General features: G+C 34.6%; 8 protein-coding genes and 3 pseudogenes across 11 annotated transcripts; 4 read left to right on the top strand and 7 right to left on the bottom strand.

Moving 5' to 3' along the window:
• Positions 1–178: 178 nt before the first annotated feature.
• On the top strand, positions 179–2558 carry fbxa-77 (F-box domain-containing protein). The gene is made up of 3 exons (NM_064954.5): positions 179–293; positions 1317–1857; positions 2346–2558. Exons 1-3 carry the CDS (start codon positions 223–225, stop codon positions 2526–2528), a joined length of 795 nt encoding a protein of 264 aa, NP_497355.1. The 5' UTR covers positions 179–222; the 3' UTR covers positions 2529–2558.
• A 1529-nt stretch (positions 2559–4087) lies between these two features.
• fbxa-91 lies at positions 4088–5105 on the bottom strand (annotated as a pseudogene). Its single transcript has 3 exons — positions 5035–5105; positions 4478–4987; positions 4088–4262 (listed from the first exon to the last, which is right to left on the bottom strand). Coding segments are annotated over exons 1-3 (756 nt in total).
• A 1149-nt stretch (positions 5106–6254) lies between these two features.
• Positions 6255–7635, top strand: srz-8 (annotated as a pseudogene). Its single transcript has 3 exons — positions 6255–6909; positions 7344–7391; positions 7445–7635. Coding segments are annotated over exons 1-3 (894 nt in total).
• fbxa-208 (DUF38 domain-containing protein) lies at positions 7523–10894 on the top strand. Its single transcript, NM_064958.2, has 2 exons — positions 7523–10217; positions 10706–10894. Exons 1-2 carry the CDS (start codon positions 10128–10130, stop codon positions 10886–10888), a joined length of 273 nt encoding a protein of 90 aa, NP_497359.1. The 5' UTR covers positions 7523–10127; the 3' UTR covers positions 10889–10894.
• Positions 7886–9162, bottom strand: fbxa-78 (F-box domain-containing protein). The gene is made up of 3 exons (NM_064957.7): positions 9051–9162; positions 8438–9005; positions 7886–8133 (listed from the first exon to the last, which is right to left on the bottom strand). Exons 1-3 carry the CDS (start codon positions 9116–9118, stop codon positions 7936–7938), a joined length of 834 nt encoding a protein of 277 aa, NP_497358.1. The 5' UTR covers positions 9119–9162; the 3' UTR covers positions 7886–7935.
• Positions 10895–12645: 1751 nt separating the features above from the next.
• On the bottom strand, positions 12646–13546 carry fbxa-92 (annotated as a pseudogene). The gene is made up of 3 exons: positions 13476–13546; positions 12842–13428; positions 12646–12723 (listed from the first exon to the last, which is right to left on the bottom strand). Coding segments are annotated over exons 1-3 (736 nt in total).
• Positions 13547–14695: 1149 nt separating this feature from the next.
• srz-9 (Serpentine Receptor, class Z) lies at positions 14696–16074 on the top strand (the record flags this gene model as incomplete). The annotated part of the gene is made up of 4 exons (NM_064960.2): positions 14696–15175; positions 15222–15350; positions 15785–15832; positions 15886–16074. 4 exons carry the CDS (start codon positions 14696–14698, stop codon positions 16072–16074), a joined length of 846 nt encoding a protein of 281 aa, NP_497361.2.
• A 252-nt stretch (positions 16075–16326) lies between these two features.
• On the bottom strand, positions 16327–17603 carry fbxa-151 (F-box domain-containing protein). The gene is made up of 3 exons (NM_001384023.2): positions 17492–17603; positions 16879–17446; positions 16327–16574 (listed from the first exon to the last, which is right to left on the bottom strand). Exons 1-3 carry the CDS (start codon positions 17557–17559, stop codon positions 16377–16379), a joined length of 834 nt encoding a protein of 277 aa, NP_001370843.1. The 5' UTR covers positions 17560–17603; the 3' UTR covers positions 16327–16376.
• Positions 17604–18089: 486 nt separating this feature from the next.
• fbxa-32 (F-box domain-containing protein) lies at positions 18090–19960 on the bottom strand. Its single transcript, NM_064962.3, has 3 exons — positions 19866–19960; positions 19058–19676; positions 18090–18322 (listed from the first exon to the last, which is right to left on the bottom strand). Exons 1-3 carry the CDS (start codon positions 19946–19948, stop codon positions 18107–18109), a joined length of 918 nt encoding a protein of 305 aa, NP_497363.1. The 5' UTR covers positions 19949–19960; the 3' UTR covers positions 18090–18106.
• Positions 19961–20271: 311 nt separating this feature from the next.
• fbxa-31 (F-box domain-containing protein) lies at positions 20272–22132 on the bottom strand. Its single transcript, NM_064963.7, has 3 exons — positions 22007–22132; positions 20618–21233; positions 20272–20555 (listed from the first exon to the last, which is right to left on the bottom strand). The coding sequence occupies exons 1-3, from the start codon at positions 22087–22089 to the stop codon at positions 20334–20336; spliced, it is 921 nt and encodes a 306-aa protein (NP_497364.1). The 5' UTR covers positions 22090–22132; the 3' UTR covers positions 20272–20333.
• Positions 22133–23177: 1045 nt separating this feature from the next.
• fbxa-29 (F-box domain-containing protein) lies at positions 23178–24404 on the bottom strand. The gene is made up of 3 exons (NM_001027805.3): positions 24298–24404; positions 23512–24127; positions 23178–23463 (listed from the first exon to the last, which is right to left on the bottom strand). Exons 1-3 carry the CDS (start codon positions 24378–24380, stop codon positions 23248–23250), a joined length of 915 nt encoding a protein of 304 aa, NP_001022976.1. The 5' UTR covers positions 24381–24404; the 3' UTR covers positions 23178–23247.
• Positions 24405–24460: the final 56 nt, after the last annotated feature.

Genomic DNA, 24460 nt, shown 5'->3' on the forward strand with positions numbered 1-24460 from the left:
AAAAGTGTTCAGCAAACATTAAAAACTTCATTCAAAAAAAAAAGAATATCGTTAAAAAAATCTGCAAACACCGTCACACTGAGCGGGAGAGCAGAGACCTATAGAGACGCAGAGAAAAACAGACCGTGAGTCGTCAGTTTTTGTTTCGTTGTCTAAACCACCTCTCCACTATACGGGGAGAATGTTTAAACCAACCATTTCATTTTTGAATCATTTTGCAGTATGGTGGAACTTGGAGCATTACCAATTGAAATTGTCAATGAAATTATTGAAAAACTGAAGCCAGTTCACAGGTTAGTCAATTTTTTGTTTAGAAACTCAGTTTTTTATAAACGCATTTTGTAGATCATAAAATTCTAAACAATTTTACTTTTGGAATTATTTCTCTATCACCACCCACCACAGAGTTACGCCTTTTAGAAGATTTCGCAGCGAGAGAGTATGGGGGAGGGGAGACGCAGCGCGCTCTCTGCGTCTCCCCTCCACCACGCTCTTTCGCCCGCCAACTTAAAAGTGGTGTAACTCAGCGGGGATTGGAGCTATTGGAAAACTTTTAATTGCAAAAATGTGCAGAATTTTAAGCTCTACAACATTTTCAAGGTTAACCCTGCGAACTGTGTCAAGCAACTTCCAAATTTTTTTTTATTTTAACGAAAAACTCAAATTTTTATAAATGCATCTTGTAGAGCATGAAATTCTAAACATTTTTGCTTTTTGAATTTTTTCTCTTTCACCACCCTACGCAGAGTTGCGCCCTTTAGCAGATTTGACAGCGAGAGAGTGTGGGGGGAGGGGAGACGCAGCGCGGGCTCTCTGCGTCTACCCTCCACCACGCTCTCTCGCCCCGTAAACTTGAAACTGTTATAACTCCGCGGGGAGTGGAGCTACTGGAAAACTTTTAAATGCAAAAGTGTACAGAATTTTGGACTCTACAACATTCAGCTATGCAAAAAGTGTCTAGAAGCTTCCAATTTTTTTTTGATTTTTTAAAAATGAAAAATTCAGTTTTTTATAAATGCATCTTGTAGAGCATGAAATTCTAAATATTATTGCTTTTTGAATTTTTCCCCTATCACCACCCCACGCAGAGTTACGCCTTTTGAAAGATTTCACAGCGAGAGAGTGTGGGGGAGGGGGAGACGCAGCGCGCTCTCTGCGTCTCCCCTCCACCACGCTCTTTTGCTTGCCAACTTGAAACTGCTATAACTCCGCGGGGAGTGGAGCTACTGAAAAATTTCCAACTACAAAAATGTGCAGAATTTCCAGCTCTACAATTTGCCTCTGTGTAAAACAGAAAAAATCCATAGAATTTTCAGATTAACCCTGCGGGATGTGTCTAGAAACTTTCGAGCAGCTGTCGATAACGTGGGGATTGATTGTGAAAAAGTGGAAATTGTGCTGAAACCTGATAATATCGTCAATTTATCAGTTGACGGAGATGATGCCTCCAATCACGATTTGGATGTAATTTTGAAGGCTCGATTAGCCCATTTATCTGTGTCGTTTGATACTGAAAACAAAGAAAATCGACGTATTCACTCGGAATCCTTGGCTTCTACTTTAAAAAACCTAGAAAACTGCACAACACGGAGCCTCCTGTTAAAGGATCTCAGTTGCCACGAAATTCTGCTCCTTCTACCATTTTTCAATGTTCTGGGGGAGATTTCAATTGATGGCATCACATGTATCGATCAGCTCCGAGAAGTTGGACAGCGGAGCCAATGGAGCAAGGTCACCAGTTTGATATCTCGCGTTTGGATTAAAGATATGACCATACTCAAGCATTTATTCCATTTAAATAGATTTTATGTCAAAGCTAAATCGATTCCGGTTGAGAGTGCGATTAAGATAAGAGATGTAAGTTTAATTTTTTTTTTCACTTAGGCTTGTAACTAGGCTTGAAATTCTGTACAATTTTTCAATTAAAATTTTTTTCGATAGCTCCGTTCTCTGCAGAGATAAATATGATTACCTACAGCTATGTAGTCGGAAACTTCTACACACTTTTTGCATGAATAAATGTTATAGAGCTCAAAATTCTGTACATTTTTGCAATTTAAAGTTTTCCAGTAGCACCATTCCCTGCAGAGTTACACCACTTTAAAGTTGGCGGGCGAATGAGCGTGGTGGAGGGGAGACGCAGAGAGCGCGCTGCGTCTCCCCTCCCCCACACTCTCTCGCTGCAAAATCTTACAAAAGGCGTAACTCTGCGTAGGGTGGTGATAGAAAAAAAATTCCAAAAGCAACAATGCATAAAATTTTGTGCTCTACATGACCCTTTTATAAAAATCGAAATATTTTCCAATTTTAAAAAATGAGTTTTACAGAAATGAATGTAATTCCAGATTCTTCTAAACAACGCCACTTTCCAAAATTGCGTTATTCGCATTGCCGAGTGGAAAACTGGCATACCGGAAATAGCAAAAGTATTTCAACCGGACTACACAGACGGGAATCTAATTCGTTATAGAAATTCATTCACTATTTCTTTTACTTCTCACAGTCTTTGTATCAGGAGAAATGAATAATAAACTCAGTGTTTTGGGATGCTGAACTTGCTGAAAGATAATATGTCATGGTGCATCGAAAAAATAGATTGACAGACGAAAAAATAAATTGGCAGACGAAAAAATAGATTGACAGACGAAAAAATAGATTGACAAACGAAAAATAGATTGACAGACGAAAAATAGATTGACAGACGAAAAAATAGATTGACAGACGAACAATAGATGGACATTACAAAAAAATAGATTGACAGACGAAAAAATAGATTGACAGACAAAAAAATAGATTGACAGACGAAAAAATAGATTGACAGACGAAAAAATAGATTGACAGACGAAAAAATAGATTGACAGACGAAAAATAGATTGACAGACGAAAAAATAGATTGACAGACGAAAAAATAGATTGACAGACGAAAAAATAGATTGACAGACGAAAAATAGATTGACATACCAAAAAATAGATTGACAGACGAAAAATAGATTGACAAACAAAAAATAGATTGACAGACGAAAAATAGATTGACAAACAAAAAATAGATTGACAGACGAAAAAATAGATTGACAGACGAAAAAATAGATTGGCAGACGAAAAAATAGATTGACAGACGAAAAAATAGATTGACAAACGAAAAATAGATTGACAGACGAAAAATAGATTGACAGACGAACAATAGATGGACATTACAAAAATAGATTGACAGACGAAAAAATAGATTGACAGACGAAAAAATAGATTGACAAACGAAAAATAGATTGACAGACGAAAAATAGATTGACAGACGAAAAAATAGATTGACAGACGAAAAAATAGATTGACAGACGAAAAAATAGATTGACAGACGAAAAAATAGATTGACAGACGAAAAATAGATTGACAGACGAAAAAATAGATTGACAGACGAAAAAATAGATTGACAGACGAAAAAATAGATTGACAGACGAAAAATAGATTGACATACCAAAAAATAGATTGACAGACGAAAAATAGATTGACAAACAAAAAATAGATTGACAGACGAAAAAATAGATTGACAGACGAAAAAATAGATTGGCAGACGAAAAAATAGATTGACAGACGAAAAAATAGATTGACAAACGAAAAATAGATTGACAGACGAAAAATAGATTGACAGACGAAAAAATAGATTGACAGACGAACAATAGATGGACATTACAAAAATAGATTGACAGACGAAAAAATAGATTGACAGACAAAAAAATAGATTGACAGACGAAAAAATAGATTGACAGACGAAAAAATAGATTGACAGACGAAAAAATAGATTGACAGACGAAAAAATAGATTGACAGACGAAAAATAGATAGACGGACGAAAATTAGATTGACGGACGAAAATTAGATTGACAGACGAAAAAATAGATCTCTGCTCTCCCGCTCTGTTTGACGGTGTTTGCAGATTTTTGAATTTGCAGCATATTTTTACCGATATTTTTGAGAACAATTAGGAGAGTAACCGATTTAAAATTTATTCCAAATTTTCATTAAATGCCTTTTATCTTTTTTTTTCTGCAAAATCACTGGATAGAATACAATTAAAATTTATTAATGTCAACACATTATCCTAAAAAAATGAAACAGTTAGATCCATATCTCGATCGTCCATGATATTTCTTGAATTTCAAACTGCGGCTCGTTTTCGGTATAATCAAATGAATATCCGTATCTGTGGTCCGGCTTAAATAATCCAAAAATATTTTTTCTGGCTCGAAAAGGATATGATATGGAACATTGCTGGAGTTAATGAGAAGATTCTGAAAATAAATATATAAATTTGCATTAAACCAGAGACCCCCAGGCCCGGCAAATTTGCCAAATTTGCGTAGCTTAGCAAATTTCAAAATTTGCCGTACACCCCTGCTTCAAACTCACATCTCAAATTTGAATAGCATCTTTGACACTCGGCTTCAAAATGGAACCTTTTGAAATGATCTTATAGCATATAGTACCTCCTTTTCTTTTTCGCTTGCTTCCATTGCTCCATACTGTACAGCTCTTTCACTTGTTCCGTGCGCTTCTCAACACCAAATGCGATGTCTTCAAGTACTCCCGGCTTAAGATACGATACAACTTTAATTATTTTATCCGGGTACAGAGAAAGAAGGGAGGTACTTTGTGTGTGTATACTACCGGCTTTCTTCAGTCTATCCATGAAATCTTCGAAGATATGATTCAGATAACATTTGAAAAGTTTCAATGGGTACTGTAAAAATTCAGCCATATCATCCAACATTATTTTTACATGATCTCCTCCTGGGATTCTCTTCTGACGAACCCATGTCTTACTATAAATTTTCACATAGCAACCACCAGTTACATCGATGTACTTGAAATATGTTCCATCTACACGCAGCTCCAAAACTTGCAGCTTATCCATATTAACTACCAGTTCTTCAAGACAAATCCCATGATGATCAATAGCAATACGGAAGTTTCGAGTCACTTTTCGAACTACCAATCTGAAAGGCTACACATACTACAAAGACTAAAAACTACAAAGACTCACCTATCAACTGGCAGCAGTTTTTCCACGATTTCCTGGATAATATCCATCGGCATGTATCTGAGAGAAGACATTTTTTTGTGCAAAATGAGAAAAAGACTGCTGAATAAGTCAGGTCTGTTTGCATCAGTTTAGGGAACGAAATGCCTTATCAGTTTGGCATTTTGCCTATTCGGCAAACATACGAACTTTGACATTAAATGTATAGGGTAAAACATTCGTGTTTAACTTTGTTCACATGGTGTCAGGGTGTCCCATTACGGTTTGATCTACAAAAAATGCGGGAATCTTTTGCCCGGAAAAAAATGCGACACAGATTCCCGCGATTATTGTAGATCAAACCACGTGCTTGTTGTGATGATTTATTATTTTGCAAAAATGTGTAATTTTACGAAATATATATAGGCGGTTATGATTTTTTTTTGTCTGTAAAATTAAATTTAGACCAAACAAAAAACTGTGCATATATTTTAGAACAGGCTCAATAAAACAAAAACCTCAAAAAATCAAAAGATGAGGGTTAGTTTGGTCTGTTTGCCAAAGAAAGCAAATGTCACACTGATAAGAGACGGCTTGCCTCTATCTCAAAAATGACGTTTTCATTTCTTGCCTACACTAGGGTTTGCCGAAATTGAAAAATGGAAATATTTGCCGGAAAAACGGCAACCGAAAATTTGTTTTTCGGCAATACTGCATGCATCCTTTTTGAAGTTTTTCCGCATTTTAAAAATACCCCTCTAAAAACTTTCGGAAAATTGATATCCGGATAACGGCAAATAGGCAATTTGCCGGAATCGAAAGTTTCCGGTATATAGGCAAATCGGCAAAAATAAAAGTTTCCGGCAAATCAGCAAATTGGCGGAATTGAAATTTCCGGCAAATCGGCAAACCGGCAAATTGCCGGAATTCAAAATTTCCACCAAATTGCCGGAATTGAAAATTTTCAGCAAATAGGCAATTTGCAAAAAATGAAAATTTCCGGCAAATCGGCAAATTGCCATATTTGAAAATTTCCGCCAAATCGGCAAATTGCCGGAACTGATCATTTCCCTCAAATTGGCAAATCGGCAAACCGGCAATTTCCGCTACCTGCATTTAAAGTTAGCATGCTATTCAACTTTCACATGCATAAAGTTTAGTCAGGTTTCAGGAAACTAACTTGCTCTAATAGAAACAGGTGCAAAACTAGCTTTAGTCATTCTTAAATATTTGCCACTCATACAATGGATTTGACTAGCTCTGCTGCAAAAATTCTAATTTCTGGTGTTTTTCTTTTTATAGCAAATATCATACTATTCCTAGTTTATCGAAAAGCTTATCGTTTTAACAGTGAGCGGAACACGGCGACATACCCAATTGTGAACAGTTTCTATAAAAAAGTGGCTTTAATAAATGCATTATATTTTATTGAATCAATCTTGATAGTTGTTAATCTAAATGTTACTAATGAATGGCTTAATAAAATTGCAATAATATTTAACAATACTATGAAAACTATCGTGATATACATAGGACAATCATGTCAAGTATTAATAGCTCTACTTGCAATTCGAAAGATTTTTATTTTCTTTTTCCCGGACACGAAACAATATTTAATGGTTACCGAATATACACTAAAGATTACTACCAATTGTATTTTATTGGTTTTTGTGCTAGGATTTTTAGCATTAAAAAGCGGGTTTTTTGGCAAAAACGCGAACATTGTTAGTTACAAAATTAGAAATTCTTCATTCAAGAATATTTTTTTAGATGGCTTATGTACTGCTCATCGTTATACTCCCCATTTGTGCATTATTTCAAATTCTGATTCAATTTGTCTCAGCTCAGCGTAATAAGTACATTTTGTGCCAATTTATTCTGGTGGTGATTATGAAAATTGTAAGTTTAGGCCTACACTTAGGCTCAGGCTTAGGCTCAGGCTTAGGCTTAGGCTTAGGCTCAGGCTTAGGCTTAGGCATATGCTGAGGCTTAGGCTAAGACTTATGAAGAGGCTCAAGCTTAGGCTTAGGCTTAAATTTAGGATTAGGCCTAGGAGCTAGTTAAAAGCTAGGCTTATGCTTGGGTTCAGGTTTAGGCTTAGTCTTAGCCTTATGACTATGCCCTTTTTCAGGAATGTTTTTGGTAACTTTCTTTAAAAAATTAATACCAATTACTATTTTAGAAATGAGTTTTTTTCAGTGCAACTTCAGAAAAATTTCAAAAAATTTAATTGAAAAAATTTAATTTTTGCATAAACTAAGCAGGTGAACTTCGCCAAAGTTTACCGAAATCGAATCTCAGTCTTCTGGTCCATTTTAATTGCATTTTTGCAGACTTGTTGTATAATGTCTCTTTTCCGAGTTCAGGCCACAATTCATGAGGTTTATTTACATATTACATACTAAAATTCCAATTTGTTTTTTCAAAATTTCAGGTTTTTCAAGCCGCTGAGTTATCAGATTGCTTTCTCACTCCTGTCTTTATTAAAATATCCTATTTAATGTACCATCGGCCCAGTTTTAAAACATTTTGTAAATGTTTGAATTGCTGTAAATGTTTCAAAACGACTACAGTTGAACCACTGGGACATAGACAAGAAATTTTTGCGATAAATGCTAATTAATGTTGCCAGTAACTGAATGAACCTATTTTAATTGAAAATGGGTAAATAAAATATGCTGAATTCAAAAAATCTAAAGTTAACCCACCAAAAACTATCAAAAAGAGACAAAAATGGGCAATTGAACATGTTTGATTTTGTCAGTGCACATGTTTTTTTTGGTCAGTGCAAATTTTTTTTGGTCAGTGCAAATTTTTTTTGGTCAGTGCAGTTCCACCTGTCATTGTTTCAGCAGGTTGATCTGTAGAACAACAGTTTTCTAAACTCTACAAATATTTATTATTCATGTGTATTAACAAATTAGACTACATTCTGGAGATATACACGCTCCATCTACAATGTACAACGATAGAAAATTTAGAGCCATTGGTAGAGTATTCGAACTTAGCCGTATCAGGATGTTCCCTCGGAAATTCAATGATTGGCTGAAACAATCTTGAAACATCTGTTTCTGTCCAACATTCAAATACGCAGCCTTTGAAGTTTGGCTTCTTGAGAAGAATCTGGAAAAATGAGGAGCTAGGTTTAGGCTTAGGCTTAGGGTTAGGCTTAGGCTTATGCGTAGGCTTAAGCTTAGGTTTAGGCTTAGGATGAGACTTAGGCTTAGGCTTAGGCTAGGCTAGGCTTATGCTAAGGCTTAAGTTTAGGCTTGTACTTAGGCTTAGCTTATTCTCAGATTTAGGCTTAGGCTTATGCGTAGGCTTAAGCTAAGGTTTATGCTTAGGCTTGAGCTTAGGCTCAGGTTTAGGCTTAAGCTTAAGATTAAGCTTATGCTCAGGAAATTCTTGGAATTTGCCTTTTCCTCACCTCTTTGATCTTCCTGGCATCTTGATCTGAAATCTGTAGAACGTTAAGAGTGAAAAATTCACGATGAAAGAATGCTTCAATTGGCGTCTCATTCGTGTCAACTCCGACTTGTGGTTCAAAAAGCAGACGTTTTGCCTTCTTCCATTGCTCCAACAAAGTGAGCTCATGAAACTTATCAAGTTCTTCTTCTTCATAATGCATTGCGATTCTCTCTAGTTTGCCTGCTTCGAAGTAGGGAAACAGCTTAATGCACTGATCAACCGACATCCACAAACCAAGAATATCGGCCTGCACAGGCTTCATTGATTTGAGCCTATCAATCAATTCCTCAAAGTGTTCGGTTTGTTCACCAGTGTCAATGCAAAGCATCTTCAAAGGCATTTTCAACCATGACTGCAAATCATTCAACGCCATTCCGATGCAGTCATTTCCTTTAATTTTCCTCGGCCATTTTATGCAAAATTCGTCAAACTTCAGCTCTACTTTTGCTTCGCTTGTAATTTTAAAATCAATAACTTCGAAACTGACAAGCCGTCTCAGTATACGGCACACTTTTCGAACGACCAGACTGAAAAGTAAAAGCTATCCGTTGAAGGTGGTGTGTGGGACAAACCGATGTTTTGGCTCCAGCTTGCTCAGTATCTCGTTGAGCACTTTTTCTGGCAATTCTTGGAGCGCCATGTTTGAAAGCTGAAACTATGAAAAGTAAGTCTCTGCAAAAGTTTTCGCAAAAAGCAGGTACAGTGTGCAAAAGGAGCAAACAGGCAATTATCAAACTGATAAGGATCATTGTTTGTCAATTTTTTTAAGATATTCATTGCAGTCGTTAATATGATCATCGTTTGCTTACACAACAGTTTTTCACCTATGCAAAAAGTGTCTAGAAGCTTCCAATTTTTTTTTGATTTTTTAAAAATGAAAAATTCAGTTTTTTATAAATGCATCTTGTAGAGCATGAAATTCTAAATATTATTGCTTTTTGAATTTTTCCCCTATCACCACCCCACGCAGAGTTACGCCTTTTGAAAGATTTCACAGCGAGAGAGTGTGGGGGAGGGGGAGACGCAGCGCGCTCTCTGCGTCTCCCCTCCACCACGCTCTTTTGCTTGCCAACTTGAAACTGCTATAACTCCGCGGGGAGTGGAGCTACTGAAAAATTTCCAACTACAAAAATGTGCAGAATTTCCAGCTCTACAATTTGCCTCTGTGTAAAACAGAAAAAATCCATAGAATTTTCAGATTAACCCTGCGGGATGTGTCTAGAAACTTTCGAGCAGCTGTCGATAACGTGGGGATTGATTGTGAAAAAGTGGAAATTGTGCTGAAACCTGATAATATCGTCAATTTATCAGTTGACGGAGATGATGCCTCCAATCACGATTTGGATGTAATTTTGAAGGCTCGATTAGCCCATTTATCTGTGTCGTTTGATACTGAAAACAAAGAAAATCGACGTATTCACTCGGAATCCTTGGCTTCTACTTTAAAAAACCTAGAAAACTGCACAACACGGAGCCTCCTGTTAAAGGATCTCAGTTGCCACGAAATTCTGCTCCTTCTACCATTTTTCAATGTTCTGGGGGAGATTTCAATTGATGGCATCACATGTATCGATCAGCTCCGAGAAGTTGGACAGCGGAGCCAATGGAGCAAGGTCACCAGTTTGATATCTCGCGTTTGGATTAAAGATATGACCATACTCAAGCATTTATTCCATTTAAATAGATTTTATGTCAAAGCTAAATCGATTCCGGTTGAGAGTGCGATTAAGATAAGAGATGTAAGTTTAATTTTTTTTTTCACTTAGGCTTGTAACTAGGCTTGAAATTCTGTACAATTTTGCAATTAAAATTTTTTTCGATAGCTCCGTTCTCTGCAGAGATAAATATGATTACCTACAGCTATGTAGTCGGAAACTTCTACACACTTTTTGCATGAATAAATGTTATAGAGCTCAAAATTCTGTACATTTTTGCAATTTAAAGTTTTCCAGTAGCACCATTCCCTGCAGAGTTACACCACTTTAAAGTTGGCGGGCGAATGAGCGTGGTGGAGGGGAGACGCAGAGAGCGCGCTGCGTCTCCCCTCCCCCACACTCTCTCGCTGCAAAATCTTACAAAAGGCGTAACTCTGCGTAGGGTGGTGATAGAAAAAAAATTCCAAAAGCAACAATGCATAAAATTTTGTGCTCTACATGACCCTTTTATAAAAATCGAAATATTTTCCAATTTTAAAAAATGAGTTTTACAGAAATGAATGTAATTCCAGATTCTTCTAAACAACGCCACTTTCCAAAATTGCGTTATTCGCATTGCCGAGTGGAAAACTGGCATACCGGAAATAGCAAAAGTATTTCAACCGGACTACACAGACGGGAATCTAATTCGTTATAGAAATTCATTCACTATTTCTTTTACTTCTCACAGTCTTTGTATCAGGAGAAATGAATAATAAACTCAGTGTTTTGGGATGCTGAACTTGCTGAAAGATAATATGTCATGGTGCATCGAAAAAATAGATTGACAGACGAAAAAATAAATTGGCAGACGAAAAAATAGATTGACAGACGAAAAAATAGATTGACAAACGAAAAATAGATTGACAGACAAAAAATAGATTGACAGACGAAAAAATAGATTGACAGACGAACAATAGATGGACATTACAAAAAAATAGATTGACAGACGAAAAAATAGATTGACAGACAAAAAAATAGATTGACAGACGAAAAAATAGATTGACAGACGAAAAAATAGATTGACAGACGAAAAAATAGATTGACAGACGAAAAAATAGATTGACAGACGAAAAATAGATTGACAGACGAAAAAATAGATTGACAGACGAAAAAATAGATTGACAGACGAAAAAATAGATTGACAGACGAAAAATAGATTGACATACCAAAAAATAGATTGACAGACGAAAAATAGATTGACAAACAAAAAATAGATTGACAGACGAAAAATAGATTGACAAACAAAAAATAGATTGACAGACGAAAAAATAGATTGACAGACGAAAAAATAGATTGGCAGACGAAAAAATAGATTGACAGACGAAAAAATAGATTGACAAACGAAAAATAGATTGACAGACGAAAAATAGATTGACAGACGAACAATAGATGGACATTACAAAAATAGATTGACAGACGAAAAAATAGATTGACAGACGAAAAAATAGATTGACAAACGAAAAATAGATTGACAGACAAAAAATAGATTGACAGACGAAAAAATAGATTGACAGACGAACAATAGATGGACATTACAAAAAAATAGATTGACAGACGAAAAAATAGATTGACAGACAAAAAAATAGATTGACAGACGAAAAAATAGATTGACAGACGAAAAAATAGATTGACAGACGAAAAAATAGATTGACAGACGAAAAAATAGATTGACAGACGAAAAAATAGATTGACAGACGAAAAAATAGATTGACAAACGAAAAATAGATTGACAGACGAAAAATAGATTGACAAACAAAAAATAGATTGACAGACGAAAAATAGATTGACAAACAAAAAATAGATTGACAGACGAAAAAATAGATTGGCAGACGAAAAAATAGATTGACAGACGAAAAAATAGATTGACAAACGAAAAATAGATTGACAGACGAAAAATAGATTGACAGACGAAAAAATAGATTGACAGACGAACAATAGATGGACATTACAAAAAATAGATTGACAGACGAAAAAATAGATTGACAGACAAAAAAATAGATTGACAGACGAAAAAATAGATTGACAGACGAAAAAATAGATTGACAGACGAAAAAATAGATTGACAGACGAAAAAATAGATTGACAGACGAAAAAATAGATTGACAGACGAAAAATAGATAGACGGACGAAAATTAGATTGACAGACGAAAAAATAGATCTCTGCTCTCCCGCTCTGTTTGACGGTGTTTGCAGATTTTTGAATTTGCAGCATATTTTTACCGATATTTTTGAGAACAATTAGGAGAGTAACCGATTTAAAATTTATTCCAAATTTTCATTAAATGCCTTTTATCTTTTTTTTTCTGCAAAATCACTGGATAGAATACAATTAAAATTTATTAATGTCAACACATTATCCTAAAAAAATGAAACAGTTAGATCCATATCTCGATCGTCCATGATATTTCTTGAATTTCAAACTGCGGCTCGTTTTCGGTATAATCAAATGAATATCCGTATCTGTGGTCCGGCTTAAATAATCCAAAAATATTTTTTCTGGCTCGAAAAGGATATGATATGGAACATTGCTGGAGTTAATGAGAAGATTCTGAAAATAAATATATAAATTTGCATTAAACCAGAGACCCCCAGGCCCGGCAAATTTGCCAAATTTGCGTAGCTTAGCAAATTTCAAAATTTGCCGTACACCCCTGCTTCAAACTCACATCTCAAATTTGAATAGCATCTTTGACACTCGGCTTCAAAATGGAACCTTTTGAAATGATCTTATAGCATATAGTACCTCCTTTTCTTTTTCGCTTGCTTCCATTGCTCCATACTGTACAGCTCTTTCACTTGTTCCGTGCGCTTCTCAACACCAAATGCGATGTCTTCAAGTACTCCCGGCTTAAGATACGATACAACTTTAATTATTTTATCCGGGTACAGAGAAAGAAGGGAGGTACTTTGTGTGTGTATACTACCGGCTTTCTTCAGTCTATCCATGAAATCTTCGAAGATATGATTCAGATAACATTTGAAAAGTTTCAATGGGTACTGTAAAAATTCAGCCATATCATCCAACATTATTTTTACATGATCTCCTCCTGGGATTCTCTTCTGACGAACCCATGTCTTACTATAAATTTTCACATAGCAACCACCAGTTACATCGATGTACTTGAAATATGTTCCATCTACACGCAGCTCCAAAACTTGCAGCTTATCCATATTAACTACCAGTTCTTCAAGACAAATCCCATGATGATCAATAGCAATACGGAAGTTTCGAGTCACTTTTCGAACTACCAATCTGAAAGGCTACACATACTACAAAGACTAAAAACTACAAAGACTCACCTATCAACTGGCAGCAGTTTTTCCACGATTTCCTGGATAATATCCATCGGCATGTATCTGAGAGAAGACATTTTTTTGTGCAAAATGAGAAAAAGACTGCTGAATAAGTCAGGTCTGTTTGCATCAGTTTAGGGAACGAAATGCCTTATCAGTTTGGCATTTTGCCTATTCGGCAAACATACGAACTTTGACATTAAATGTATAGGGTAAAACATTCGTGTTTAACTTTGTTCACATGGTGTCAGGGTGTCCCATTACGGTTTGATCTACAAAAAATGCGGGAATCTTTTGCCCGGAAAAAAATGCGACACAGATTCCCGCGATTATTGTAGATCAAACCACGTGCTTGTTGTGATGATTTATTATTTTGCAAAAATGTGTAATTTTACGAAATATATATAGGCGGTTATGATTTTTTTTTGTCTGTAAAATTAAATTTAGACCAAACAAAAAACTGTGCATATATTTTAGAACAGGCTCAATAAAACAAAAACCTCAAAAAATCAAAAGATGAGGGTTAGTTTGGTCTGTTTGCCAAAGAAAGCAAATGTCACACTGATAAGAGACGGCTTGCCTCTATCTCAAAAATGACGTTTTCATTTCTTGCCTACACTAGGGTTTGCCGAAATTGAAAAATGGAAATATTTGCCGGAAAAACGGCAACCGAAAATTTATTTTTCGGCAATACTGCATGCATCCTTTTTGAAGTTTTTCCGCATTTTAAAAATACCCCTCTAAAAACTTTCGGAAAATTGATATCCGGATAACGGCAAATAGGCAATTTGCCGGAATCGAAAGTTTCCGGTATATAGGCAAATCGGCAAAAATAAAAGTTTCCGGCAAATCAGCAAATTGGCGGAATTGAAATTTCCGGCAAATCGGCAAACCGGCAAATTGCCGGAATTCAAAATTTCCACCAAATTGCCGGAATTGAAAATTTTCAGCAAATAGGCAATTTGCAAAAAATGAAAATTTCCGGCAAATCGGCAAATTGCCATATTTGAAAATTTCCGCCAAATCGGCAAATTGCCGGAACTGATCATTTCCCTCAAATTGGCAAATCGGCAAACCGGCAATTTCCGCTACCTGCATTTAAAGTTAGCATGCTATTCAACTTTCACATGCATAAAGTTTAGTCAGGTTTCAGGAAACTAACTTGCTCTAATAGAAACAGGTGCAAAACTAGCTTTAGTCATTCTTAAATATTTGCCACTCATACAATGGATTTGACTAGCTCTGCTGCAAAAATTCTAATTTCTGGTGTTTTTCTTTTTATAGCAAATATCATACTATTCCTAGTTTATCGAAAAGCTTATCGTTTTAACAGTGAGCGGAACACGGCGACATACCCAATTGTGAACAGTTTCTATAAAAAAGTGGCTTTAATAAATGCATTATATTTTATTGAATCAATCTTGATAGTTGTTAATCTAAATGTTACTAATGAATGGCTTAATAAAATTGCAATAATATTTAACAATACTATGAAAACTATCGTGATATACATAGGACAATCATGTCAAGTATTAATAGCTCTACTTGCAATTCGAAAGATTTTTATTTTCTTTTTCCCGGACACGAAACAATATTTAATGGTTACCGAATATACACTAAAGATTACTACCAATTGTATTTTATTGGTTTTTGTGCTAGGATTTTTAGCATTAAAAAGCGGGTTTTTTGGCAAAAACGCGAACATTGTTAGTTACAAAATTAGAAATTCTTCATTCAAGAATATTTTTTTAGATGGCTTATGTACTGCTCATCGTTATACTCCCCATTTGTGCATTATTTCAAATTCTGATTCAATTTGTCTCAGCTCAGCGTAATAAGTACATTTTGTGCCAATTTATTCTGGTGGTGATTATGAAAATTGTAAGTTTAGGCCTACACTTAGGCTCAGGCTTAGGCTCAGGCTTAGGCTTAGGCTTAGGCTCAGGCTTAGGCTTAGGCATATGCTGAGGCTTAGGCTAAGACTTATGAAGAGGCTCAAGCTTAGGCTTAGGCTTAAATTTAGGATTAGGCCTAGGAGCTAGTTAAAAGCTAGGCTTATGCTTGGGTTCAGGTTTAGGCTTAGTCTTAGCCTTATGACTATGCCCTTTTTCAGGAATGTTTTTGGTAACTTTCTTTAAAAAATTAATACCAATTACTATTTTAGAAATGAGTTTTTTTCAGTGCAACTTCAGAAAAATTTCAAAAAATTTAATTGAAAAAATTTAATTTTTGCATAAACTAAGCAGGTGAACTTCGCCAAAGTTTACCGAAATCGAATCTCAGTCTTCTGGTCCATTTTAATTGCATTTTTGCAGACTTGTTGTATAATGTCTCTTTTCCGAGTTCAGGCCACAATTCATGAGGTTTATTTACATATTACATACTAAAATTCCAATTTGTTTTTTCAAAATTTCAGGTTTTTCAAGCCGCTGAGTTATCAGATTGCTTTCTCACTCCTGTCTTTATTAAAATATCCTATTTAATGTACCATCGGCCCAGTTTTAAAACATTTTGTAAATGTTTGAATTGCTGTAAATGTTTCAAAACGACTACAGTTGAACCACTGGGACATAGACAAGAAATTTTTGCGATAAATGCTAATTAATGTTGCCAGTAACTGAATGAACCTATTTTAATTGAAAATGGGTAAATAAAATATGCTGAATTCAAAAAATCTAAAGTTAACCCACCAAAAACTATCAAAAAGAGACAAAAATGGGCAATTGAACATGTTTGATTTTGTCAGTGCACATGTTTTTTTTGGTCAGTGCAAATTTTTTTTGGTCAGTGCAAATTTTTTTTGGTCAGTGCAGTTCCACCTGTCATTGTTTCAGCAGGTTGATCTGTAGAACAACAGTTTTCTAAACTCTACAAATATTTATTATTCATGTGTATTAACAAATTAGACTACATTCTGGAGATATACACGCTCCATCTACAATGTACAACGATAGAAAATTTAGAGCCATTGGTAGAGTATTCGAACTTAGCCGTATCAGGATGTTCCCTCGGAAATTCAATGATTGGCTGAAACAATCTTGAAACATCTGTTTCCGTCCAACATTCAAATACGCAGCCTTTGAAGTTTGGCTTCTTGAGAAGAATCTGGAAAAATGAGGAGCTAGGTTTAGGCTTAGGCTTAGGGTTAGGCTTAGGCTTATGCGTAGGCTTAAGCTTAGGTTTAGGCTTAGGATGAGACTTAGGCTTAGGCTTAGGCTAGGCTAGGCTTATGCTAAGGCTTAAGTTTAGGCTTGTACTTAGGCTTAGCTTATTCTCAGATTTAGGCTTAGGCTTATGCGTAGGCTTAAGCTAAGGTTTATGCTTAGGCTTGAGCTTAGGCTCAGGTTTAGGCTTAAGCTTAAGATTAAGCTTATGCTCAGGAAATTCTTGGAATTTGCCTTTTCCTCACCTCTTTGATCTTCCTGGCATCTTGATCTGAAATCTGTAGAACGTTAAGAGTGAAAAATTCACGATGAAAGAATGCTTCAATTGGCGTCTCATTCGTGTCAACTCCGACTTGTGGTTCAAAAAGCAGACGTTTTGCCTTCTTCCATTGCTCCAACAAAGTGAGCTCATGAAACTTATCAAGTTCTTCTTCTTCATAATGCATTGCGATTCTCTCTAGTTTGCCTGCTTCGAAGTAGGGAAACAGCTTAATGCACTGATCAACCGACATCCACAAACCAAGAATATCGGCCTGCACAGGCTTCATTGATTTGAGCCTATCAATCAATTCCTCAAAGTGTTCGGTTTGTTCACCAGTGTCAATGCAAAGCATCTTCAAAGGCATTTTCAACCATGACTGCAAATCATTCAACGCCATTCCGATGCAGTCATTTCCTTTAATTTTCCTCGGCCATTTTATGCAAAATTCGTCAAACTTCAGCTCTACTTTTGCTTCGCTTGTAATTTTAAAATCAATAACTTCGAAACTGACAAGCCGTCTCAGTATACGGCACACTTTTCGAACGACCAGACTGAAAAGTAAAAGCTATCCGTTGAAGGTGGTGTGTGGGACAAACCGATGTTTTGGCTCCAGCTTGCTCAGTATCTCGTTGAGCACTTTTTCTGGCAATTCTTGGAGCGCCATGTTTGAAAGCTGAAACTATGAAAAGTAAGTCTCTGCAAAAGTTTTCGCAAAAAGCAGGTACAGTGTGCAAAAGGAGCAAACAGGCAATTATCAAACTGATAAGGATCATTGTTTGTCAATTTTTTTAAGATATTCATTGCAGTCGTTAATATGATCATCGTTTGCTTACACAACAGTTTATTAGGTGAGCCTGTGTGTTAGAGTTCCAGGTAATTTCATGCAGCATTCATTGACGTAACCCACGGAATTGTGCTGAAACTGCAGTTTTGTGCATGATTTCCCACCCCTGGTGCTCAAAATAAAAAAGGAAATTCGATTATGTTTTGGTCTTTTGGATTTGGAGCAGAGAAGTCTATTTTTTTAGCAGGTGGCTCCGCCGCGCAAACTGTCCAGTAGTTGAATTTGAGAGCTTTGTGCATGGACGCCAAGATAAAAGTTGTTTAAAATATGAATAATATACTTTATTACACATTATATAGGAAACCAATTTTTGAAGTTTCAGAGGTTTAATGTTTTACAAAAACCGTGAATATTACAAAAACGTTTATTACGTTCGTTGAATCACAAACTTCCATTTATCGTCCACAAAAGAATAATCTTCACAATGTATTGCAAAATTGGAATTGTAATTTGAATAATTAATTTTGAATGCATCGCCGTCAGAATAATCCGCTTGGAATATTTGTGCAAGTTCAACAGGTTTCAAATTAGCTTTCACAATAAAAATTGTGCATTCCTGGAATGTACTTCTTGTCAGCAGATCCTGCAATTATATATATATATATATATATATATAGGTTATGTATATAATGTATTTAATGCATATAATGTATATAATGTATATCAATGTTATTTCCAAGGGGTATTTGAAATTTATTCCAGCCAGTTGGATGCGCCGGAGGCGCGGTCAGCGTCTGGTAATGCATATAATGTATATAATGCATATAATTTATATAATGTAAATAATGTATATAATGTATATAATGCATATAATTTATATAATGTATATAATGTATGTAATGCATATAATGTATATAATTTATATAATGCATATAATGTATATAATGTATATATTGTATATAATGTATATAATGTATATAATGTACATACATAGTTGTGACTTTGTTTTATAACACTTTTTAATTTTCCGACACCATTTAAAGGTCATTCGTTTTTAAATAGTGTACATTCACGATGGAAATAGTTGTAAATGCCAAGTCTCCCGAGTGGTTGTTTTGGGTAAATAGGTTGTAAATATTACCAATTACGCTTACGAGTTCTACACATCGTTTCCTATTTTTCTGGATGTACCATGTTTCTGTGTCGGCGGCGAGAAAAATAGGAGGAGAAGATGTGCAGTCGTAAATTTATTAGTGAGAAGAGCGGTATTATTTACAACCTATCTACCCACCCAGTGACATTTACAATCACTTTAATATAGAATGTGTATTGTTTAAACTACCTTAAAAACTACCTCGAAAACTCAATAACAACTCACATCTCGAACTTTAATCGCACTTTGTATTGGAAATTCATCAGTATAGATACTAAACTCCTCAAAATGAAACAGATATTCAATATGTTCACATTCAAACGAACAAATCCAAAAATTGAATTTCTTCGTGTTCTTCCATTGATCCAGATGAGTTATCTGCTCGAATTCGTCAGCTGCAACCGTTTCCCACAACAAGATTTCTTCCAATGTTTGACTATTGAATAAAGGAAGGATTAATAAAACATCATCGAATGAGAACTTATTCAGAGTCACAGTTTCCACGTGGATATTCACATCCTCCTTCAGAACGTCTACAAAATAACTGACAGTGTTATGCCGATACTTTTCCCTGCTTGAAATGTATAACTGTGATGTATGCCTCAGAAGTATCTTCAAATCAATGAAAGCTGCTTTTATATAGTTTACACCTTCTATGGTTTTCTGTTGCTTTTTGAACCAAACACATGAGCCACCATTGAATTCATTACAGTAGTTGATTCCAATTCCGTCGAAATCTACCGAAACGCTGTTATCCCATAATCTAATTGATATTTTGTTGAAGTGAGTTCCGAGTTTATCAATAGCGGTGCGTAAACTTCTACACACCTTTCGGCAGGTTAGTCTGGAACGGACTAGTTTTAGGGTAACAATATATATACAATACATATATAGGTATAATATACAAGTACTTTTATATATATATATATGTACAACTTTTCCAATTAAAATATAATGTTGTATGTTTTCGTTTGCGTTTAGGATAGTTAATTGTTAATAATAAAGACTAAAAAAATAACTTAAAATAACTCACATTTCCACAGGTCCCAATTTTTCCAAAACTTGATTCGCAATTGATATAGGTAAATCCAGTAAAGTTTGCTGCTTGGAAGTCATTTTTTCAACTATCTGAAAGTTTGGAAATTTTTATGCAATACAAATTGTCAATCGACTAAAATCTATGATATAATAAAAAAGTTAAGTATAAATCGTGAACAATTCCAATTTGTTTAAAAAAAAAATCAATCGAACAAGAAAATTGTCCAGTTATCACTGGAATGACTATAAATGTTGTGCTCACTGTCATTGCTCTTTTTCTCTAATTCTCCACTTACTATAAGCTTCTTAGTTTTGACGCGTTGTGTGAATTCAAAATGTTTTTGCTGAGAATAAAAACCAAAAAAAAAAAAAAAAAAAAAAAAAACCATTTGAAAAAACAGAAAACATTTCATTGATACTGACCAAAGCGATGGATATACTACAAAAAATACTACGAAAACGTTTATGATGCTCGTTGAATTACAAACTCCCATTCATCGTCATCGTCAAACGAATAATATTCATAATGTATTGCAAAATTGGATTTGTCGTTCGAATAATCCAGCTTAAACTCATCACCACCAGCATAGTCCGGTTGAAATACTCTTGCAAGTTCAACAGGCTTAAAATTTAATTTTTGAATCAGAAATGTGCATTTCTGGAACGTACTTCTTTGCAGCAGATCCTGAAAATTTTTTAGCTATATAACTCAAAAAACTAAAAAACTCATAGTCAATAACAGCTCACATCTCGAATTTTAATCACACTTTGCATTGGAATATCATGAGTATTGATACAAAACTCCTCAAAATGAAAAAGATATTCGATATATTCACAATTCAGCGAGGAATCCCGAAAGCTGAATATCTTCGAGTTCTTCCATTGATCCAGATAAGTTATCAGCTCGAATCGACCAATTTCCAAAATTCTCCGCAACGAGATTTTTTTCAATGTTTTACAATTGAATAACGGGAGGATTAATAAGACATCATCAAATGAAAAATGATTCAGCGTGATAGTGTCCACGTGGATATTCACTTCCTCTTTCAGAACGTTTACAAGAAAGTTGACAGTGTTGTGCCTGTACCTTTCTTTGCGCAAAATGTATAATTTCGATACATTCTTCAGAAGTATCTTCAAGTCATTGAAAGCTGCATTCCTATAGTGTACACCTTTTATGGTTTTCGATTGCCCATTGTATATAACATATGATTCACCATCAGGTGCATCACGGTAGGTGATTTCAATTCCGTCGAAATCTATCAAGACGTCGTGATTCTCTAATTCAATTGAGATTTTGTTGAAATGAACGCTTTTATCAATTGCACTCCGTAAACTTCGACACACTTTTCGGCAGGCTAGTCTGAAACGGGCTATATTTAATTTTAAAGGTGGAGTAGAGTCGAAATTTTTTTTGCTTTAAATGACAGAAAATGGACCCTAATAACCTAATATAACTGTAAAAAATTTTTAAAAAAATTTCCAAATTTGTTTTGATTTTTTCAATTTTGAGAAAATCAAAGAAACGGCTGACGAAATTTGAATTAAATGAGTGACGTCATTTTTGATATTTTCGCGTTTTCTGGCTAAATTCGTCGATTTTTCTCGATTTTTTCTTCAATATTTGATTTGAAACATTTTTTGTCAATTATTTAAAATAGTTATTTTGAAAAAAATTAATAATAAATATTAAATTGCGGATTTTAGGCCAATTTTGACATTTCTGGCGATTTCCTTAAGGTTTTCAAGTTTTTTTTACGGAAAAGTGGTTACATAAACAATTTTTCAATTCAAATATAGAAGAAAAAATTGAGAAAAATCGACGAATTTAGCCAGAAAACGCGAAAATATCAAAAATGACGTCACTCATCTGCGCGGTAATTCAAATTTCGTCAGCCGTTTCTTTACTTTTCTCAAAATTGAAAAAAACATAAAAAATATAGAAAATTTTTTAAAATTTTTTTACAGTTATATTCGGTTATTAGAGTCCATTTTCTGTGATTTAAAGCAAAAAAATTTTCGACCGTACTCCACCTTTAAGATTTACATGAACGTTATATATTTTCAAATGAACGGAGAGTGTTTATATATACATATGTTAAATTGTGTAACAATATAGATTTTCGAAGAACTCACATTTCCACGGGTTCCAGTTTTTCCAGAACTTGATTTGCAATTGAAATAGGCAAATCGAGCAGAGTTAGCGGCTTAGAAGTCATTCTTGTTTTTCCACAACTCAAGTATTTAAAGATGAGACTGTAACTGCACACAAAAATTGCGGGAAAATACATTTCGAAATTTTTAAGAGGTCACATCGCATTGGTTTTTAGTTAAAGCTCCACTTAACTTGCGAAATTTTTAGAACTTCGAAATTTTCAGAATTTTATAAATTAACATGAGAAATTTATTTGAAAAATTATAAATAAATTCACAGAAATCTATGCAAAAGGCGCCACAAAAATTCAAGCGATGGAACAACTTGAGGACACGTAGAAGTAATGAAATCACTGCACTCTCTATTTTCTCTAATTCTCCACTTACTATCAGTTTTTTAATGTGTACAATTCCTATCAGACCCTTTTTGATTGTTTACTTTTCTGGAAGAAACTGATTTCGATGTTAGCGTGTTTTCAATGAGAAATGCTATTAGAATTTGAGATGTGAGTTGAAGAAATCCTCTCAGCTTGTCAAATAGTAGATTTTCAGCACATTACCAATTCCCAACACTTTCAGCAATGCTACATCGACTTCCAAACTGCTTGACTTAGTTTTCAGAAAAAGGTGAAAAATTTACAGGTACAACATTTTCCAGAAATCATTGCGGAAGTTTCATACACAGGGAAATATAAAAATGGCAACAGAAAATAATATACAACAAGACATAGTCAGCATCGTTTGATTTCAAACTTCCAAGCGTGACTTCCAAAGGGACAATCTTTGAAATTTATTTCAAATTTGGATTTGCCATTCGAATAATCCAGTTTAAACTCATCGCCACTAGTATAATCCGGTTGAAATGCTCTTGCAAGTTCAACAGGCTTCAAGTTTTGTATTAGAATTAAAAATGTGCATTTCTGGAACGTACTTCTTTGCAACAGATCCTGAAAATTATTTCTGGGGTATAAAACATATTATCACAGTTATAACTTACATCTCGAACTTTAATCGCACTTTGTATTGGAAATTCAGGAGCATTAATGAAATTTAGATTTTCATTGACAATTGGTTCATCGTAACTGTTGCTCTTTACACGAAAAGTGCTGAAATTCAATTAATTTCTATTTCAGCTTGATTGGTACAATATTTTCCAGAAATCGATGCTTTATACATAAGGAAATATAAAAATGACAATAGAAAATAATACGAAACACAAATCGTTAGCATTTTTTGATTTCAAACTTCCAAGCGCGCCTTTCTTTGGGACAATCTCCAAAGTTTATTTCAAATTTGGATTTTCCGTTTGAATAATCCAGTTTAAACGCATCACCACCAGTATAATCCGGTTGGAATGTTCTTGCAATTTCGACAGGCTTCACACTAAATTTTTCAACCGAAACTGTGCATTTTTTAAACGTACATCTTTGCAGCAGATCCTGAAAATTAATTTAATTATAAAGCTTATTATCAAAGTTATAACTTACATCTCGAACTTTAATCACACTTTGCATTGGAAATTTATCAGTTTTAATACTAAACTCTTCAAAATGAAAGAGATGTACAATGTATTCACAATTAAACGGGAAAAGTTGAAAACTGAATTTTTTCGCGTTCTTCCATTGATCCAAACTAGTTATTTTCTTGAATTGGTCAATTTCGAAAGATTCCCACAATGAAATCTCTCGTAGCGTTTTAGCATTTAGTAACGGAAGGATTGTTAAAACCTTATCTAATGGGATAAAAGTCAGGGCTATAGTTTCCACGTGGATATTCACATCTTCCTTCAGGATATCTACAAGTAAGCTGACAATGTTTTCTCTATCTCTTGTTTTGCTGGAAATGTATAACTTAGATGTATGTTTCAGAAGTATCTTCAGGTCCTTGAAAGCTGCTTCCATACAGTTTACACCTTCTATGGTTTTGTTTTGCCTATTGCTTTGCATATATGATCTACCATTCATTGTTACAGAGTAGATGATTTCAATTTCGTCGAAATATATCGAAACGTAGCAGTTGCACAATTCAATTGAGATTTTGTTGAAATGAACGTTTTCATCAATTGCACTCCGTAAACTTCGACATACTTTCCGGGAGATTAGTCTGAAACGGGATATATTTAATTTTAAGGGTAATTTGACACCACTTTTTGCTCAAGATTTTTTCAGCCATTGATTGGTTTATAAAACAAGTTAGTACATTTTTTAATGAACTGAAAGTGTTTATATTTTTCGAAAAGTTGTTTAATAATATCGATTTTGACAAGAACTTACAATTCCACGGGTTCTAGTTTTTCCAGAATTTCATTCGCAATTTTTATGGGCAAATCAAGCAAAGTTAGTTGTTTAACAGACATTTTTGACAGTTTTTCTGAAACACAAGAAAAGATACACAGTGAATTGAAGAATGTTTCACAAAGAAAGTTATTTGTTTTAG

Source organism: Caenorhabditis elegans, chromosome III (assembly GCF_000002985.6).
Source record: "Caenorhabditis elegans chromosome III".
NCBI classification, from domain to species: Eukaryota; Metazoa; Nematoda; class Chromadorea; order Rhabditida; family Rhabditidae; genus Caenorhabditis; species Caenorhabditis elegans.

Coding starts and splice junctions, on each gene's coding strand:
- fbxa-77 (NM_064954.5), top strand. CDS start 223: ATGGTGGAACTTGGAGCATTACCAATTGAAATTGTCAATGAAATTATT. Junction 294..1,316: donor AAACTGAAGCCAGTTCACAG/GTTAGTCAATTT, acceptor TAGAATTTTCAG/ATTAACCCTGCGGGATGTGT. Junction 1,858..2,345: donor GTGCGATTAAGATAAGAGAT/GTAAGTTTAATT, acceptor ATGTAATTCCAG/ATTCTTCTAAACAACGCCAC.
- fbxa-78 (NM_064957.7), bottom strand. CDS start 9,118: ATGGCGCTCCAAGAATTGCCAGAAAAAGTGCTCAACGAGATACTGAGC. Junction 9,006..9,050: donor AAGCTGGAGCCAAAACATCG/GTTTGTCCCACA, acceptor TTTACTTTTCAG/TCTGGTCGTTCGAAAAGTGT. Junction 8,134..8,437: donor ATGCCAGGAAGATCAAAGAG/GTGAGGAAAAGG, acceptor TCATTTTTCCAG/ATTCTTCTCAAGAAGCCAAA.
- fbxa-208 (NM_064958.2), top strand. CDS start 10,128: ATGACCATACTCAAGCATTTATTCCATTTAAATAGATTTTATGTCAAA. Junction 10,218..10,705: donor GTGCGATTAAGATAAGAGAT/GTAAGTTTAATT, acceptor ATGTAATTCCAG/ATTCTTCTAAACAACGCCAC.
- fbxa-151 (NM_001384023.2), bottom strand. CDS start 17,559: ATGGCGCTCCAAGAATTGCCAGAAAAAGTGCTCAACGAGATACTGAGC. Junction 17,447..17,491: donor AAGCTGGAGCCAAAACATCG/GTTTGTCCCACA, acceptor TTTACTTTTCAG/TCTGGTCGTTCGAAAAGTGT. Junction 16,575..16,878: donor ATGCCAGGAAGATCAAAGAG/GTGAGGAAAAGG, acceptor TCATTTTTCCAG/ATTCTTCTCAAGAAGCCAAA.
- fbxa-32 (NM_064962.3), bottom strand. CDS start 19,948: ATGACTTCCAAGCAGCAAACTTTACTGGATTTACCTATATCAATTGCG. Junction 19,677..19,865: donor AAATTGGGACCTGTGGAAAT/GTGAGTTATTTT, acceptor AGTCCGTTCCAG/ACTAACCTGCCGAAAGGTGT. Junction 18,323..19,057: donor GTGCGATTAAAGTTCGAGAT/GTGAGTTGTTAT, acceptor ATATAATTGCAG/GATCTGCTGACAAGAAGTAC.
- fbxa-31 (NM_064963.7), bottom strand. CDS start 22,089: ATGACTTCTAAGCCGCTAACTCTGCTCGATTTGCCTATTTCAATTGCA. Junction 21,234..22,006: donor AAACTGGAACCCGTGGAAAT/GTGAGTTCTTCG, acceptor AGCCCGTTTCAG/ACTAGCCTGCCGAAAAGTGT. Junction 20,556..20,617: donor GTGTGATTAAAATTCGAGAT/GTGAGCTGTTAT, acceptor AAAAATTTTCAG/GATCTGCTGCAAAGAAGTAC.
- fbxa-29 (NM_001027805.3), bottom strand. CDS start 24,380: ATGTCTGTTAAACAACTAACTTTGCTTGATTTGCCCATAAAAATTGCG. Junction 24,128..24,297: donor AAACTAGAACCCGTGGAATT/GTAAGTTCTTGT, acceptor ATCCCGTTTCAG/ACTAATCTCCCGGAAAGTAT. Junction 23,464..23,511: donor GTGTGATTAAAGTTCGAGAT/GTAAGTTATAAC, acceptor ATTAATTTTCAG/GATCTGCTGCAAAGATGTAC.